Genomic DNA, 19,432 nt, shown 5'->3' on the forward strand with positions numbered 1-19,432 from the left:
ATTGTTTATTGAATAAAAAAAATGTCAGGGTGATTTAGTACATTAGATTTAGTAGTGATACAGTACAATGACATTTATGTAGTATACCAAAATCAGTTGTAAACAGAAATTAAATAAAATATATAGGCTACTTTAACATGAAAATAAGTTGTTCACTGGCTCAGCTGTTGTATGTTAAACATTCGGAACAAAATAAATCCTGAACAGAAAGCTAAGAAATATATCTTTATTAACCTAGAGGGCAATTTGCAAGTAAAAACATTAGCAGCACCTATAATCTCCTTTAATCTGAGAGGTGACGGTAAATTTACAGGCAAATTTACAATCACCTGTCCTGAAACAAAAACGTTGCCATCTCATGTGTTGTCACTCCTCATCGCATACAGACACATGTCCAGGAGTCAGCTTGTTTACAGTGAGGGCAACTACTGAGAACACGTGTTCTATTCAACTAGCATCCTGATTTAAAAAGAAAGACATTCCAAGTACTTCATGTGACCTGCGTATTCACAACAAGCACAAATGGAAATGCAGATTATCACGCGGCAATCTCCTAGTTTGATCTATTATGGGACTATATTCTGACGGAGCACTGCTACATGCGCTAAGAGATCACACAGTGCCTAAAAACGTCAACATACCAGCATGGCTAGGCTACTAATAACTTTCCAACAGAAAGCGTGGTGCTTGACACAGTTTTTAAATGTGTGCTCTGTCTGCTGGTGGGAGTGCGCAAACCTGTGTTGGGGCGGAACTCCACTGTGCACAGTACAGAGAGCAGCGGAGAAATGCTCAAGCATGTAGAGACATAAATAACACGCCGAGCAGAACTGAGGCTGCCACCCGGGGAGTGATGAAATGTCTTCACCACTATATATATCAAAGAAATACTTAATGACAATTAATCAGCCGATTAACTTTTTACGTCCCTAGTTTTAGCCAAGACTTTTCATACTTCACGAGAAATGTCTGTGCTGAACTACTACTCAAGCACACACAGGTTTGGAAGATGGTTCGCTGCTAAACAGCAGAAGCCGCAGTTTAGGTGATATTTGGAAAAACAAGCAAAACCATGAAATCCTAAATAGTACCAACATCTTCCTCCTCCCCTTCAAAACACGTTCACCTGAACTGCTGCTTCTACCATCGTCTTCAAAATCTGTGTGTGCACAATGTGCACTGCACGCTGCAGTGGGCGGGCCATAAGGAGTTCTGCACACGTTTCTGGTTCAGAAGTTCTGTCCTGTCCATTTTCGCAACACTCAAGTCCAATAACACTTGTGCTCTGTTCCATGCGTGTTTAGCGGTGCAGTAATGAAAAACATCCCCTGTGAGACAATATACCACCACGTTGAGTTTCTGACATTTTTAGACTATTTAAACTTTTGTAGCTGGGTCATTGACAAATCAAGCTTCTAAAAGGCTATTTTTAAAAAGTATTTTTTTAAATAACGTAATGCATATTTTTGAGTCCAGAATAATGTGTTTAAACAAATCTCATTTATTAAATAACATTTCTATCTGTTTTAACTCATATTTTAACAGTTTTTTTCAACGTCACAAGCAAGAAATGTCAGGTGGCGCAACCAAATATTTATAAATATATATATATATTCCTAATATTTATTTCAAGATAAATCTTTGGCAAGTATCCATTAGGGTGTGTACACTAGGTAACACATTATTATTTGGTAGTTTTGTTTTGTTTATGCAATAATTTAAGATTTTTCCCTTTTGTAGGTCAGGTTTTAACTATCGTTAGCATCCAATTTTGTATTTAAAGACAGAAAAAATATTTAAAAAAATACACAAATTCATATATTCAGTAAAATAAGTACACAGATTACATTTAGAAACCATTTGGTCACTTTAAGCTATTATTTATTAGTTTAAATTGGTTGCACCACCTGACGGTTATTAGTTGTACCACCTGACAACATTAGTAATGACATGAAATATGCTCAAAAAATGCATTTCATTTCAAATATTTACATGTGTTTTAGTAAATAGTCTGTATTTAAATTTTTTTAAGTAAAATAAATCTTTTTTTTCAAGAATGCGAGTAGTAAACATCTCATCAAAACCACTTAATACAACATTACATTTGATACAACCCTATACTAAATGATAATTTAAAAAAGGGCATTTCATGAAGAAAATGCAAGTTTGATTGCTGCAGCTGAAGCATTGCTTTGAAGGCTGATGTGAAGGATTGCTCTGAATTGCTGGAGAATCAGAGCAATTCAGAGCTTTGTATGCCTCTGTGTGTCAGCCTGTCACCATGGTAACAGCAGAGTACTCCAACTTTGAGAGCCTGGTGTGCAGAAACAATTCAGAATTAGAAAATGCTGAATACAAGTTTGATAGAGCAGCATCTAATGAGCGTTTAAGACTAAAATGGAGTCTGTAGCTTGAAATTTGTAGGAGGAGAAGCATTTGGCAGATGACCCTCGTTGAAGGGCTCTCTCATAGACTCCCATGTTAAAAATGACATCGAAATTGCTTAATATTTAAAAAATTATCATTTTTTTTGAGAAAAACTTAAAGTTGACCCGGAATGTCCTCTGTGAGATGAACATTTTTATAGTTGAATGGCTGAAATCGGTCAATGTATGCTGAAGATACGCTGCACCAAATAATGTACGGAAGAATAAGAAAGAAAGAAAGAAAGAGGATGAAGAACACGAGTTTGATTGCCTAGCAGCAATCAAACTAACACTAAAGGGAAGTTTTAACAAAATTAAACCATTTTCAAATATGGAGTAATATTTGTACAGACCTACGGAGCCCCACTGATGACATGGTAAAAAAAAAAAAAAAATTTGTAGGCCACGAAATATGTATAATGCGCGCACGAAATACTAATTCATGGCCACTTAGTATTTCGTAGGAACTAATTAGTATTTCGTGGCCACGAATTAGTATTTCGTGCGCGCATTATACATATTTCGTGGCCTACAAATTATTTTTTTTTTTACCATGTCATCAGAGGGGCTCCGTACAGACCTTCTCAGGTCTGTGTAATAAAGAATTCCCAGTGTGAATGCATTAGCCATGTGTGCCATGAATTGAGAGGCTCTGGTTCTGATATCACTCTGAGAACTTCAGCTGAGTAGAAAAAAATGACGTCAGCACGGTGGGGCCAAGTGAAAGCATTTTTTCCTCCCAGTTACTTTATGCAGCTCACCTGAATCTCTTCACCAACTACTTGAAGAACTTGCCCTACAAAGCGGCATCTAAAATGTACATATTATTATGTAAAAATGTGTAATATCTTTGATTAAAACTAGTAAACATTTTAAACATGTCACAGATATATTTAGAGCTTTTAATAACATTATATAGTGATATTCCTTGCAGTTGTGCCACCTGACTAACTGGTTGCACCACCTGACTTTTCCAACTTATCTTAAAATAAATAGGCTTATGTTTGGATGCTAGTATTAGCGTCTACCCATGTCATCATATTCATATAGATCAATTTTTATAAATAAAGTGTTTTATGATAAAATTTATTTTTTCTAGTTTTCCATTGGTTGTACCACCTGACATAGAAAGTGTACCAGTCTGTATATGAATTGAAAGTAGTTGTTTTTATCAATATTTAAGAGAGAGCTACAAATCTTTTAGCTTAATCCCAAGGGTCCCTTGGGGTCCTCTGGCTGATACAACATCCTGTTTATGGCTATTGTCTATTCACTTTAAAATAAAAGCCCATTGTTTATGGTTGCACCACCCTGACATTAAGTAAATGTAAATTGCGGGACAAATGTTTTTCAGTTATCTCAACAGCTTTAAAACTGTTGATATGAGAAAAAAATAGATTATACAAAAGACTATAAACATAAAAGTATGCCAGAGCATTTAATTTTGAATGTATTGTTATTAAAAGAGCATTTTTAATAGGTTTTTTAGTCTGAGCATTTGCTCGGACAGGTGCTCCACCTGACATTTTAGGGGTTTGAGAAGCCAAAACAGAAAAGAATATAATTATTTGAATGTACTGAAAAATGTATCAAAATAAATAAGTTTTATAGATAAAAGTGACCAATGTTATGAAAAGATTACATTATTTTGAAAGAAAATAGTGGACTCGGACTCAAAAATATGCATGTCATGTCATTGACCCAGCTAGTAAATGAAAAATTCATATTGTAACACCAATAAAAAACAATTTTCAGTGCGAACTAAAAAATAAAATGTTAAATCTCTGTGATGACAAGTATGTTTATACTAAGTGTATCAACGAAGCAACGGTGACTTTAAGTTGTCAGTGTCACTCAAGCAATTGTGTTCTGACTTATTTAACGTAACAGACTTCTCGGGTTGTCCGAGTGACTTGTGTGTACAGATGCTGTAAATGTTAAAATACCCCCCCCAAGCAGATAGCTGCACAGACAGCAGCAAGCCAGTCGTCATCAATCATGCAATCAACCTACAAGAACTAAAAAATAAATTGATGCATTACTGCCACCCGCTGGTATGTCCGGTTATAAACTGACACCATCATGGGAGTTTGCTGCATTCAGCAGGCCTTAGATGGTTTGGCAAATCCTGTAGTCTGTGATTTCCTATCAGGAGCAGTGTGTAACCCCCACCATGTCCTCTTACCCTGAATTCACACCAAGCGACTAAAGCTGTAAAATCACTTTTGTCGCTTATGACGTGAGCAAGTTAAATGGTCGATTTTGCTTATCTACTTAAAGGAGCCATATGCTTTTAGTACAGACAGCATGGCAACTATTGAACAAACAGAAAACACAGCTCTCATTTACATTCTGATTGGTTGTCAGTGTTTTACAGCTGAAATGCATCATAGCCTTCAGCTTTTTTTAGTTGCTCAAGTTTTAATGCTTGTCACTTTTGTACCTTTAGTCGCTATTGCCCATAGAAAGTGAATGACTTCCAGCGATTTTACAGCTTTAGTCCGTTTTGCAGATTTGCGTCTTCACACACTCACAGTTTTTGGTGCCGACTACATGACGACTGCCCTCAGCTAGTGCAGACTTTGCCCAACTTGCAATGGAGGTTAGTATTTGATTACTCTTAAAAATACTACAGGTGAAAGCAGATTATAACTTATTTCCATGTAGGTGCAGCTCCCTTGGCTGAAAGCTAAAAATAATATTTAAAAAAACATTAAATCAGTTAACAGTAATGTTATGATTGTACCCAACTTTGAAAACATTTAATAATAAGTCCAATCACAGACACAATTAGGCCTGCACAATTCAGAGGAAACGTTTTACTGTGAGACGAAAGAGCAACAAGTCATGCAAGCATGGTGAGCAGCCACCAGCAGAAACAAAAATCAGCACCCCTGGTTCACAAGATCTACCCCCATTAGAAAGCTAAGATGATTGGCTAAACAGCTAAATCAATATCTTGTAGAATAGCCAATAACCGCTAGCTTTACTCCTGCTTGAAATCTCACGAGAGATGCAAAACGCATGTGATAAGGACTGAATCAGCAGCACTTCTGGGGGGGAGTCGGAGAGAAACTCTGGATTTTTTTTTTTAAAATGCTCCTGACCAGGTAACATTCACAGACTTAACTACCGTGTTAATAGTATAAACTTCCTCCTCTCCCTCTGGTGTAATTTACCCTTATTAAAAACAGGAAACCCAAGGTTTGCCTCCTTTCAGGCTTAATATACTCAGAGTTTCAACTCAAACTGCTTTATGAAACAGGCCCTGGTCTAGTTGTGGGAGTCCATCATTTCTACATTGTTACAATTCAGGTGCAGTTATTTAACTACAATACTACATCTAACAAGCTAGCTGGTATACATACAAGGGTGGCTAGCATTTGGGACACTAAACTACACTACAACTAAAGATAGGTAAGACTACCTGCCAACACCAGCCATTTTGAAATTGTTATTGTAGAGTTGGATTTCTAACTTCTTTCTCTCTTTAATCTTTAAAAAGCACCTAGGCATTCAAGTTTTAGCTTCAAAAAACGTTTTTCAAGCAATGACAAAGACGGCCATCTTGAAAAAAAAAATGGCCACCATCTTGGATTATCAGGTGGCTAACAGGCTTTTTTGGAAAGAGTAGGCCCAGGACATACTTCATGCCAAATTTAATGCTTGTATCACAAACTGAAAGATTCTCCTGGTCTATGCACTTTATGAACCCCACTACATCCTTTTAACAAGTCAATAAAAACATCAATGTTGTGGCTGTAATTCATATTTCTTTCACTATCAGACCGTTTGATTTATTACTACAAAACTGGAATACTATATGAAGACAAACTGTGGTTAACCATGTTACTGCTCACCTGCAGCCATTTTATTGGTGCTGAGCACACCGCAGCTTCACCCCGTTTTAACTCATGTAGCCTCAAGTTTAATTTGCCAACTTAATTCAAACAACGGTACAAAGTCAGAGGCAAGCCACCACTTACAGCACAAGATTAAAATGATCCTAACAAGCTAACACACCTGACAACAATTAAGCAACACCGATTAGCATTTGTGGTTAATGTAGCTTGCTATCAGAGCTTCACTAACCTTTAGGCCAGGTGAGAGGAATCACTCCGCGTGTCCAAACTTTCCACACATAGTGGAGCTCCGGCGTCTGGTGTCCTCATCTGTAGTGGAGAATAAACACGGCAAAGATGCGTGAAGCTCGTGGAAGCCATAACTTTTTTAGACTAGTTGAATGTAAAATCCCTGTGAGCCTTACTTCAGGCATGAGAGGCGCTGTCGACTCCACTTTGAAACGCTGATAAAACGTGCAACGTGTGTCCAATGGACGCTGTCCTCCATTAATTGACGGAACACTTCTGCGCAGAAACACAACGCGCAGCTCCTCTGAAGTAGGTGCGCAGCTGCTGCTAATTGGCAGCCGATTGTTTTTTTTTTAAATCTTTATTGAACGGTTTAACATATACAGAACATACACAAGGATACACTTATATTCTTGACTATAGGAATACTGGTAACCGATTTGTAGCACGCAGAGTGATAGTGACCCATATGTCACCTACGTTTAATTTAAACTTCCGGGACTAAAAATACACAACAGAAAAACAAATAAAATGATCATTATTGATCCCACCATCGGGTGAAATGGGCAGGAAAATAAGAAAGATCAATTATAATTTAATATAATCTAAAATAAAATGAAAATAACTCGTAAAATAACGTTTTACTGATAAATTAAATTTAAAAAAAAAGATTCTTCTTCTTCTTTTTAAGTTGGCAGCCAACTTGCAGTGTGCATTACCGCCACCTACCGGACTTTATTAGTCCCCCGCAGGGGAAATTCACAGTATTACAGCAGCAACAGCACACGTAAGAAGAAAAAAAAATGATCAATAGAAATTAACACAAGGTGAACGAATGCTTGATTAAATAACAGAATAAAGTGACTTCAGTACTGAACTGTTATTGCACAGTATGACCAAGTGCAATAACCTTCTTTTTACAGCTCTTTAATGTAATGTATAATTGATTTCCTATCCTTGTGATTTTAAGATGCTTCATTAACAGATCCCTTTAGTTTTCCAGATATTTTCCCTAAAATACTGTTAACAGTCAGGTTTTTATGTTCTCTCCTAAGATGATCAATCAGTGACTTTCTTTCTGTTTGGTAGGCACAACAATCAATCAGAATATGAACAACTGTTTCCGGGACACTGGCCGTGTCAGTGTACATAAACCAATTGGGTATTTATTAATCCATAACTCTCCACCTGACGTTGTCATCTTTGCCAGTTATTTGTGGCCTTGGAGTGCCCTCTGTTGGTGGATATGCGCCTTGCACTTACAAAGGTGTAATCATTTTCAACAATGCACTACTAATGCCATGATATAATTTTTTAAGTAATTTCTGTAGAGTAGATTTTATACAGTCCAGTAAAGATAATATATGATAAAAAATAAAACTTTATAAGTCTGACAGTGAAGATTAATATCTTAATTTTTCTGTAGAGTCAATACACACTGGTAAAAGTGCTTCACAGCATTAATAATGTGAAATTAAAATGTAAAATAATGCTAAACATGACATAAAAAGTTGTAAATTCGTGCTGTAAACAATTCCTTATTTAGAAAAAGCTTACAGCACCTGGTATTCCCAGGCGGTCTCCCATCCAAGTACTGACCAGGCCCGACCCTGCTTAGCTTCCGAGATCAGACGAGATCGGGCGTTCTCAGGGTGGTGTGGCCGTAAGCGACAGTCCAATGTATATTTAGAGTATTTATAGTTGACCTATATGCTTATTATGTGTGTTGATAACTTTATTTTTGCTGTTATGTTGAGGTTGGCCTCAAACCCCCAACTGACGTTTAAAATAATACAAATGTGTATCTCATATACATGAACACAGACATAATCATATCTGTTTTCATCCTTCCTGTACTGAGTAAGACTTGTGCCCGCCCCCACGCTCCTATTGGTCGTGAATTCAGTCATGTGACGCAATGCGGAAATGGACCATTTTCAGTGGAGAAAACATAACATTCGTGGGTGGCGTGGAGAGAGTTAGTGTGGTGTAACGTTAACTCAGACCCGCTGGAGTGGTTATATAAACTGTACCGAATAACTCGGCAATTACACCCGGGGTTTGGCAAGATGCTGAGCGCCGCCGCCGCGGAGAGAAACAAGGAGCCCATCCTGGCTGTGCTCCTGGAGAACCTGAACATCGGGAGACCCCTGCAGGCTCTGGAGATCTCCTCCGGGACCGGGCAGCATGTCACACACTTCGCCCAGGCCCTGCGAAATATAACCTGGCAACCTTCCGAGTATGACCGGCAGTCTTTGGTCAGGTGAGCGCAGGTTGTGCCCATTTAAGCCTCTAGTTTAAATTAAAGCTCGGGATTATATTGGAAAATTTTATGGGAAGATTTTTTTTCTCTGTGTTGCAGTCTACCTCTGACGCAGCACTCTGGTCAGGTGTGTTTTGTTGGAGGGGGGCAATAATAGTCTTTTGTTTGCATTCTCAGTATAGAAGCATACAGAGCTCACTACCAGCTGCACAATGTGAGGCCTGTCATCCACCTGGATGCTTCTCTGCCTCATCAATACTGGGGAGGGATCCAGCTGGAGAGCCTAGACCTGGTGCTCAACATCAACATGATCCACATATCTCCATTTGCTTGCACAGAGGTAGGAGGCAGAGTTTGTACATAACACAGAGAATACTACCAAAAAAGGTAAAGTGGGCGACTTCAGGGGCCCTCCAGACCTCTAAAGGGTCTGTTTTCAACGTGTGGCCATTTTTTTTGTAGTAATTGGCATGTTTGCACTGTAATAGTGCACACAGAACTAAACCATAACCACAATGTTAAGGTTGTTATTACCACCTTTCCACAATCTAATGTTCAGGCCCAGTATGCGAATAATGGTCATCAGACTGTTATTATCTTAGATTTATAGATGCATATTTCTTTACAATTTTCCTCAGCTCAACACAAACATATTTATCATATGGCCCTTGCTTATTTGCACCCCACAGGATCATGATGCTGCTTGAAATTTGGATTAATACTAATACTCTGTGGTTGCAGAGGCAGGTGAAAGCTAAAAATAGTCTAATATAGATGGGTCTCAATCTGACAAATGTCACTGCACTCTGGAGTTTGAAGCAATTCGTTTGAAGTAAAGGCACTAATTTAAGTGTTTTAATAAAGGTCAGCATGCCTTCAGTCTGGAGAAGCACAGAATCAAACCCTACAAAATTGTGTATTAAAAGGAATATTACTGCCATCATACCACCATTTCTATCTGTGAACTGAGCCCGTTGCTCTCTTCAAAGGTAGCAAACTGTGATTTTACCTCCGTAAAATACAGGAGCTGCTCGTATACCACTGCCTGGATGGCTTGATTTTTTTTTTTTTTGTGGCTCAAATTAAAGGAAGTCAACAAGTCATACAATGATGGTGAACCCACCACAGAGGGTCTGTTAGGGTCAACCAGTAAAAATACAGTTCACAACACAGTTTACATTTATCATATACATTTTGAACTGGCTGAAATCTTTCATTTTATTCTTACCCCATTACTCCAAACCTGGGTTGTGACTGACTATGGATATGTGTTTTTTTAATCACCCCACTTTGAAGAAACTGAATTGTCCGTTCAAGTTAGCAACATAAGCAGACAGTCATACCAGAGCACTAGCAGAGCATCTCCAGTGTATTTTATTCCTTATACATCAGTTTTTGTAAGTTAAGTGAGATATTCTTTGAAACCTGGTTCTGCTGTATTGACTGGCTCTGCTGTTATACCAGGTGTAATAAGAGCGGTGTATTTCTCTCAGTGTATTGGCTGACTCCTCATATTATTACTGCAAGCAGTGCCTCTTCACTATATCTCCCTCAGGCCTTTTCAATTTATAGAAGAGGGAGGGAACAAAAAGGCTTTTTACCAGTTGTATCTCTTGCCACTCAACCTCCCCGCTCACTGCCTTCTGCTCTCTTCCAGGGTTTATTCAAAGGAGCTGCGGCCGTGTTGAAGCCGCAGGGTCTTCTGATCACATATGGGGTGAGTGGCAAAAACAATTTAACACTATTTCTACATATATAAAGGCTAATTATAGTGTAACATTACATATCTTGTTGTGACCTTCAGCCCTATGCAGTGAATGGACGGATCGCTCCTCAGAGCAATGTTGACTTTGACTACAGCCTGCGGCAGAGGTAAAGTGGTCTGTGTTGTACGCTGAAGTTATTTTTTTGTTACAAAGGCTCTTGATGTGGATGAAAGCATCTCTCTCAGTTTGAGAGCACAGTTTTTTTTATATACACCATAATGTTTTTAATGATGAAATTAAAGTTCAATATACATAAATAGATGTGTTGTTTCACCTGCAGGAACCCAGAATGGGGACTTAGGGACATCTCACTTCTAAGTTCTCTGGCACAAAAGAATGGTTTATTCCTGGAGAAAATGGTGAGTATGCAGCTCAATTTATGTTTTATCTTAAAATGACCACAATGACCGCCGCTTTGATTTACTCACATAATGTTTTTGTTGCTAGGTGGATATGCCGGCAAACAACAAATGTCTTCTGTTCAGGAAGGAGAGTTTTGTGTGACATCACCTGCTTACAGACCGTTTTGCAGTGGGACGGTCAAAACGCCTTAAAATGACACTTTAAAGCTCTGATACATAGCCAAATTCTCAAAAAACTGTTTTATTTCTTAGAACACACTGACGTCATATTAGTGACAGTGTTTAAAAACCCTCTGAGCCTAACTTCTCTGCATATTTTGAACAATGCTGTGTATGTGTATGAGGCATAAACTGCACACTATATACTTTTCTCCTACTTTCTGTGATCACGTGTGTTGTATTTTACTACAGCTGAATTTACAATAAAGCTGTTCTCATTTAATCATTTTACTGTTTCTGTTGTCAGACAGGAGGCGTGTTAGGACTACCAGTATTCACTGCTCTGCAATGCTAAAAGACAGATGTCACTGAACTCAGAACAGAACTCAACCATACACACAAGTTAACAGCCATGTATCTTTGTCTCTGTGCTGAGTAATGCAAGTGGGAGAAATAACATTTTTATATCCATTTAATGATATTAAGACATCCTAAGCCACTGACTCTGTCAACGCTGGCCTTATAAGCATCAGAATAACATCAGTCTCTTGCAGTCTAATCTATGACACGCTATACTCTGTATTGCACATGTGAATAAATGTAATAATGCTCAACGTATATAATATATTTACCTGAGGACAGACGTATTTATTTTTTTGTACTTTTCAGAAGTGCTTTGCAGGATGAGATATTTTAAAAAGAAGACTGTTCATTACATAAAATCTGCACCAAACACCTACAAAATAAAACTCCTACTAGATGTTATATAAACTTACTATTAGGCTAGGGATTTTTGCAACATGATCAACTTGTATGACGACTTTTCACAAAATGAATATACACAACAAAAGGAAATTAAAAACAGTATTTCACAATATGTCCATATAAAAAGGTCCGCAACACATTTGGAATGTAGTACAACCTGTGCTGAATGAAAACACACATGCTAATGATCTCTAGTAACCTTCTTAAAGGGACAGTACACCCCAAAATCATACATATTTATGCCCCTGTTGCTGTTTCTTTTTTTTGGGATATCTGCAGTCTGTGTTTGTTTGATCACATTGTCCACTTTCAGCACAATTTATGGCTTAACTCACACTGAAACTATACAGACAGGTGGAGGTAGTTGTGTTGTGGTGTATTCAACATGTCTTTTTCTTCACAACATCGCGCAGCCTCTTGAGCCTGCGTTCAGTAATAGCTCTGACATAGCTGTCTGACTGGATGATAGCTATACCATCCTGCACCACTCCCATCACCAGCAAAGGGTTCTCCTCCACGGTGATGTTGGGGCAGGGGCAGCTCCAGTCTATTTTGGCAATAGTTACCTCGAGGTGTTTAGTATTAAAGAAAGTCAAGCCCATCTTCTCGTCTCTTAGGACCTCTTCCAGGCTGAAGCGGGCTAACCCAGAGTCCAGATCCTCCACCAGCTCTGTCAGCCGACCCACAATGGCAAAGTCGCTGTGGCACAAGCTGGGTACCATTTTCCCCTTCACCCGACATGTCTTGCAGGATTTCTTTTTTGGTTGCGGGCAGTTTGCCTCGCACTCCTTCTTGGTGTGGAAGCTGTTGGCATTTCCATGACAGCCACCATAAACAAAGGCTTGACACTGCTTCATTACTGTATTCCAGGCCCAACGTGCCTCCCAAGCTTTGCAGGGGCCCTGAACAGCAGGCAGGGAGCAGATCCCCATCCCTTCCCTCTGACACGAGGCTTTGCACTCCTCATAGGTCTCAAAACGGTTGCGGCTATCTTCACATCCACCATTGCTGAAGGTCATACACGAACCCAGCTTGCTGTCGTAGTACCAGTCAATGTGACGCTCTGTGCTGCACACCCTCAGGTCAACTTCAGCCAGACAGTCTGCTGGTGAGAATGGCCGCCCCATAGGCATCTCAGGATCTTCAGAGAAGTCGTCATCAGCCCGGCGAATGACAGACAGCGGATAGTCTGCACGAAGAACTCCTGCAGAATTCCGTGCAATACAGGTGTAGATACCTGTATCCCACACCTGGGCATTGTAAATGACTAACTGTCCAATGTTGGTGATTACTACATTACCATACATCTGGTCAGGCCTCATGACCAGCCGTTGACGCTGCTCACTCTGCTTCTCCCATGTCACATCAGGTCTGGGGACTCCGATGACGTCGCAGTGGAAGCTGACGGTGCCTCCGACGTAGATGGACTGATGATGAGGGTTGGAGTACAGTGTGGGTGGCATGGGGTCCTCCTGAGAGGACGTGGGAGTGGGGCTAACTGTAGTGTCCTGAGGCAGTGGACTGGTGTTGGGCCCAGCAAGGTAGAAGCGGCAGGGGACCACGGTTAGGCTCACCCCACGGATGCAGGCCTCTGCGTCCATGTAGCAGCGGTTGAAGTAGGTGAGGCCATCTGATGCACAGGTGAAGTTGGGCTCTTTCTCACAGCGGTCCTGGCACTTGCAGATGGGTTGTCCATCCCAGATGTCACAGGTTGCTCCCTGCTGGCTGCATATAAAGCCCTCACAGGTAGCTGTGGGCAGGGTAGACTCTCCCTTTCCTCCACCCTGCCCATCTGGCTGAGCAGGGGTGCCATCAGAGAAGCGAGCAGCAACACAACTGTTGAGACCACACACGTTGGTGCAGCATTTCTCAAAATCAGCACAGTCCTGAACGCACCAAAATATAAACCACACATTATTAAAATAATAAAAACAAGCAAACAAACGAAAACCAACAAATTTAATTGTTCTTTTTTTAATCACTGATGAATAATAAAATCCTCACCTCATCGATGCTGCAGTCTCTCTCGCAGGTGCTTTGCGCATCAACCCAAAGATTTGAGTTCAGCTTGTTAGGACAAAGTCCGTCGTGCTCAACTTTGGCCCCTGCCACACTTGCACACAAAGAAAGGTCCAGAACATCGCAGACAAAGAGCACCAATATATACACACGTGTCCATCTTTGTGCGTGTGTATTTGAGCAGCTCACATTGTGCCAACTTGTATCTTTAACCTCCAAGAATCGAAGAGGGATTTTACGCATTGTTGCTGTTTTGCATGAGTCGCTCACCAAGTAATTCCATTCCTCCTTTCAGGAAAAAAAAAACAAATACAGTTATTATCAAAAGTTTCCTCCCTTCCTTTTTGTGCGTAAATATTAGAGGCAGTTCACCGTGCGCAAAGAGAGAAGTTGTTTTTTCCTGCGACCAAGACGACTCCCTGCGAGCTCGACTTTCAGTGGATAAAATATTTTTCCGGCAGCAAGAAGAGAAATGCTTTTGGGTTTGCATAAAGTATTCGTCTTGAATAAGTAAATAAAACGATTGCAACAATGTAAGTATAAAAATAAGACTTGCACGAACAGCGTAATAAGCGAAGAAAAAGTGCACAATGAGAGAGAAGGACGCAACATCAGCCTTTCAGGGTGTGAATGGAGGTGGAGAGGGCAGCCCCCTCTGACCGCCCCCATGGTCGTCCACAGTGTCTGAAACTTTTATGAAGCAGCACCATGCGCTAAGCAACTGGACAAACATTGTAAAAACATCAAAGAAAACGTGGGGCCGCGTTTGCAAGCTGTCTCAACAACCGTGCGCACGGAGCTGAACATTCCGGTGAGAAATCCAATGTTAAAATGTGTCCAGACAGAATTTATAGAGGTGTCATTCATAAATGAGTTAATGAGTTGTTGTGGTGCTGGAAGCCGCTGGTACTAGTTCAGTTTTCGGTCATTATTGGGTGCTTCCAGGTGTTTTACGCGTCACAAAATAGGTGTTTTCTCTCACAAATCTAAAGCAGCACGAGGTAAAAAAACAAAAAAGAAAAAAAAGTTGTCTGCGGGGAACGGCGGAAAGCGTAAAATCCAAACACGAGGCGTGTCGCATCATGTCTCGCAAAACATGTTGTTTACGCCCTCCGTGTCTAGACGTGGGTCAATTTATCACCGTCCCTCATTCACGCGAGGCTCAGAGATGCCACGGTCAGGTGGGAAGACGTAAAGCGTCACATTTTCATCAGTGTGCGACGCATCTTTGTCCTGGACCCCGGGCTCGGAGGCGATGAGAAGCAGCTCCCCCTCATCTTTTCATTGAATGTGACCCTGCAACCTTTGGGTGACTTCTGACCGCACTGCATTCATGCGCTGCAGCGATTATACCCGTTATCCAAAAGCTGGCCAATACCGAGAGAGCAAATAATCAATTCAGCACCCCCCTACAGGCTTTATGACACTTGAGCACCGGCGGGCCCCGGACCGGACAAAGAGAACAAAAAAAAATACCCCCCACAAGTCTCACAATGAACTTGATAAATGTTTGAATGACAAAAATTTGTAACGTGGCACACAAGTTAGTGAAAATAAAAGGCAACTTTGTAGTTTCACCCTTTATTAGGATCGATGTTTTGAATGAGACAAAATGATGATTCAAGTCGTATCCAAACCTTTTAGACACACAGCTCTGAGAGCAACAATCATTATCAAACATAGTACTAGTAGCCTATTGTTCTGGTCTCAATACATCACGTAAAACAGGCGCCATGGAAACATGCACAACTTTGTATGCCCTTGATGACCTTATTACACACATACAGCCCTGACACATGAGTATTATGCTCAACAAAGGTGAAACAAAAATCAGAAGAATAAAGATACAGTATTTGTGTTGACTATTCAGTTATTTTTTTTTAAAAAGACTCAAATATTTTGTCCTTTCTGAAGAATTCACCTGCTTCTACATGGTCCAGAACACATCTTCCACTGTAAACAGTAACTCCTTATCATACATAACTTAAAGAAAAACGGCTGGAAAATGCGAATGAACGTAAGCAGCAGAAGTAGAAATACTCAAAGAAGCAGCAATGCTGACTGAACAGAGGTTGATGGTACCCGATGGCTTTTCAATGTCCTAACACAGTTTTACTGTGCGGCCACAGAAAAGTAAGAGATGGACAATGTTTTACATTCATAAATACATAGCATGTATATTCAAATTAATATATTCCTCACAATTCATAGTGAGAATTTACTGAAGGCAAAGACTAGATCTGTACACAAATCTGTACAATCAGCACCTAGAAATTGTTTAATTGCCAAACAGACGATCAAACTGTAGATGGTTTAAACTATGTTGAGGTTGCAGTACAAGAAGGAATATTAGATTCAGATGTATAAAAGGCCAGAGCAAACCAACAGATGTCTTAACCAAGGATGGATGAAGATAAAGGGTAAATTAATTTGGGCTGAACTTCAGCAGGCCACTAAACAAAGTCTTCCCCAACAAGATTTTTCATTCTTATCTGTCTGGGAAAACACACCAGCTCCTCTCCAATGACATTCAAATTAAGCCAGACTTATTTAAAACATAACTACTCTACGTCTTCAATAAGCAGCTCTTTACCCCTGAGGCTGCGAAGGGAATTTTCTAGGTCATAGGACACACAACATCTAGGCGGGTCCCCCCAAAACATTCAAGACAAAACAAGCATAGAAAGCACCTTCCCAAGACAGTCACTAAACGCAGACCAAAACAACAACACACACACACACACACACACAGCATATTTACAACTTCAACTCCCACTTTAAATACCGATAAACAGCTCTCATTGTCCCACGTTTTTTTGTAGTGCTAATCCTTGTTTCACATCTTGTTTTTGGTCCCAAGGAAATCTTGTTTGATCACAGTGAGACTCTGTAGTAAAGAGTACAGGTAAACAAACATCCACAAGATGGCACCAGCAAGCGCAAAGAGGACAGAAACCAACCCAACGGCTCCCAAAGGTGGAGGCGATTTCACAGCTATATCCGTTTCTGATGCTGGCAGCTCTCCGTGCTCCTCTTTGGCCCCATATCATGGCCTCTTGGAGCAACAAGACCTTTAACACTTGCCCTCTGTAGACAACTGTTCACTATGATATCTTGCAGTTCCCCTTGGAGGAGGACGATGAGGTCTTTGGCGGACTCTGTGGAGGCCTGAAAGATTTTGAGCGCTTGAGACTGTTAGCTTTGCTTCCACTGCCGCTACTGCCTGACGCTGTGCTGTTGGCCACCGAGTAAGAACGTCCATGCATCATGACTGCATTCATGCCATTGGCCATGGAGAAAGACTTAAGGTGTGACTTGATGGCCACAGGCAGCGGCAGTTTGTCGATGAGGTGCACAGGCGTGCAGGAAACGATCGAACGGCAGCACAGATCTTGGAGGCTGAAGACTATGGAACAAGAGTAGAGGATATGTCAGGCATCTACAGTGCTTTATTTATTTTAAGGGTACAAAACAAGCACAGAAGGAAAAGCACGTTGACAGTGACTTATTAAAAAATTAACTGGAACAAACTGTATTCACAGTGCCTTGAAATTTTATTTCTGACATGTCTTTATTCCAAAAGGTGAATTTTAGTGCCGAGTAATCAATCTAACCATTAAGTGGCTGCTTAAGCCACTCGTAAGACTCCTGTATTTAAATAATTCTAGATATTTCTGTAAAGATATTACAGAATCAGAATCAGTAGGACTCACCTCTGTTAGGCCTCCAGAATTTCTCCATCCCGTGTCTCATCAACACGATCCGTGAAAGCTCTGTGAAGGACTCAATGACATTGAAGTTGCAGAGTGGACTGACTTCGAAGAAGGTCATGCTGTTCTTCTCTGCATAAGCCCTCGCCTGCTCTGTTGGCACCTGCCGCTTGAAAGCCAGGTGGAGCCGGTTTCCAACAAGGATCCTGGGCACACCTGGGGCATGCTGATGAAAACAATATACCAAATGTATCTCTTAACATGCTGCTGTATGTATCAAACACTGTGAAAACACATCATATCAGAGTCAAAAGTACCTTTTCTTGAGCTGGGAATGATACACACACAGGACACACCCACAACTACAGCTAGTTCTTTGTTTTTATTTGTTAATGAGAAAGTGATTTAAAGGGATTACCTCATCAATTTCCCTGATCCAACGATCAATTCCATCAAACGACCAACCATTAGTTATATCATACACGAGCAGGATGCCCTGTGGAATAAAAAACAAAAAAAACTAGTTAACACACACACAGACTTCTATCATAAGGCAAAAACTAACTTGCTTTAGAAGTCACCTGTGCTCCACGAGAGTAAGACCTGAAGATGGTGCAGAATCTGCCTTGTCCTGATGTGTCCCTGTTAGAATACACAAATACACTGGTATATTAAAGTGTTTATTCGTACGTCACTTCATTTATTTAATATTTTTATACTTACCATAGCTCTAATTTAACTCTTCTCCCATCCAGCAGAATAGTGGTGGTCTTGTAATCAATACCTGACATCACACGCAATCCACACAAACTGAGTTAGTGTTGGTCAATCTACAATCACATCCAAAGTAACAGAAATAAATGCGGATATTCACCACTGCTGTAGGCATACGGAGACTCCACTGATCCATCTTGCAAACTGTCCAAGATCTCCCCCTTCCCTACGTCGCTGTCCCCGACCAGAAGGAATTTCAGGAGGTAATCGTAACTCTTGACAGGACTGCTCTGAGTTCCCATCATTCCACGCATTGGGTCCGGTTCACAGAGAGCTTTTTAAGCTCGCCAATGTCCACTGTTCAAGGCAAAGGGCACACCTGCCGGTCCCCAGCAATGGCAGCGAAAGCCAGGCAACCGCCGTTTGACGTTAGCTATCTAGTTAGCTGGTGCACCACCAACGATTTAGTCAGTCTAATACTTTTTGCTCCGTAGCCTCTAAAATTATAATTCCCTTAATCCAGAGGACTTAATAATGGGAAATACACACAGTGTTTAACGCTAGAATCGTCGATTCTATACAGCATCGATGTATCGTTTATGTTCACATTAATAAACAAAACATTTGCTGCTAGCTAGCTTGTTAGCTAGCCAGCTAAAATAAACGATAGCAGTGCATGCTAGCACGAATCGCGAGAACAGATCAACCAATTGTGACGTTCAATCCTACATAAAACGATTCTCTAACAAACCAAAGACGACAGCTTTACTTTGTTTGAGGAGAAAATAACAACGAAGGACCTTTGGCTTCCGAGCACAACGTACATCCTACTGTACTGTGTTGGAACTTCCGGGTAGGGACGTCATCTGGTACGTAACATCCGGGCATGCTTTTAAAATAAAAGAAGCCCCAAAAACGGTCATTTAGACCAAATATTAAATATAGCAGTCAATATAGTTGCAAAATAAATTTTGTAAACGTTAAACGCGTTGTGTGTGTTTGTGTGTGTTCGAAAGAAATGTTACTACACAAAAGAAAGAGACACACCTGTGGTTACCTCTGATTGGTTGTTCTTGATTTGTATATCCTGCACCTGTGAGCTCTCTTTTGAGTGCAGAATTTTTTAAAAAGGACTACCCTTCAGTTTGTTTAGGCGA

At 40.4% G+C, this 19,432-nt stretch overlaps 3 protein-coding genes and 1 non-coding gene across 4 annotated transcripts; 1 reads left to right on the forward strand and 3 right to left on the reverse strand.

Annotated features, from left to right (window-relative positions):
* Nucleotides 1-8,067: 8,067 nt before the first annotated feature.
* Nucleotides 8,068-8,186, reverse strand: LOC114443939 (5S ribosomal RNA). The gene has a single exon (XR_003671476.1). It is a non-coding gene; the product is annotated as a 5S ribosomal RNA (ribosomal RNA).
* A 257-nt stretch (nucleotides 8,187-8,443) lies between these two features.
* mettl26 (methyltransferase like 26) lies at nucleotides 8,444-11,350 on the forward strand. The gene is made up of 6 exons (XM_028410158.1): nucleotides 8,444-8,780; nucleotides 8,958-9,120; nucleotides 10,438-10,497; nucleotides 10,585-10,652; nucleotides 10,827-10,905; nucleotides 10,994-11,350. The coding sequence occupies exons 1-6, from the start codon at nucleotides 8,587-8,589 to the stop codon at nucleotides 11,048-11,050; spliced, it is 621 nt and encodes a 206-aa protein (XP_028265959.1). The 5' UTR covers nucleotides 8,444-8,586; the 3' UTR covers nucleotides 11,051-11,350.
* Nucleotides 11,351-12,212: 862 nt separating this feature from the next.
* Nucleotides 12,213-14,094, reverse strand: wfikkn1 (WAP, follistatin/kazal, immunoglobulin, kunitz and netrin domain containing 1). Its single transcript, XM_028421634.1, has 2 exons — nucleotides 13,837-14,094; nucleotides 12,213-13,718 (listed from the first exon to the last, which is right to left on the reverse strand). The coding sequence occupies exons 1-2, from the start codon at nucleotides 14,092-14,094 to the stop codon at nucleotides 12,213-12,215; spliced, it is 1,764 nt and encodes a 587-aa protein (XP_028277435.1).
* Nucleotides 14,095-15,416: 1,322 nt separating this feature from the next.
* Nucleotides 15,417-19,122, reverse strand: LOC114438548 (ras-related protein Rab-40C-like). The gene is made up of 6 exons (XM_028410035.1): nucleotides 18,436-19,122; nucleotides 18,285-18,345; nucleotides 18,143-18,203; nucleotides 17,980-18,057; nucleotides 17,565-17,787; nucleotides 15,417-17,257 (listed from the first exon to the last, which is right to left on the reverse strand). Exons 1-6 carry the CDS (start codon nucleotides 18,587-18,589, stop codon nucleotides 16,956-16,958), a joined length of 879 nt encoding a protein of 292 aa, XP_028265836.1. The 5' UTR covers nucleotides 18,590-19,122; the 3' UTR covers nucleotides 15,417-16,955.
* Between the last annotated feature and the right edge of the window lie 310 nt (nucleotides 19,123-19,432).

Source organism: Parambassis ranga, chromosome 1 (assembly GCF_900634625.1).
Source record: "Parambassis ranga chromosome 1, fParRan2.1, whole genome shotgun sequence".
Classification (NCBI taxonomy): domain Eukaryota; kingdom Metazoa; phylum Chordata; class Actinopteri; family Ambassidae; genus Parambassis; species Parambassis ranga.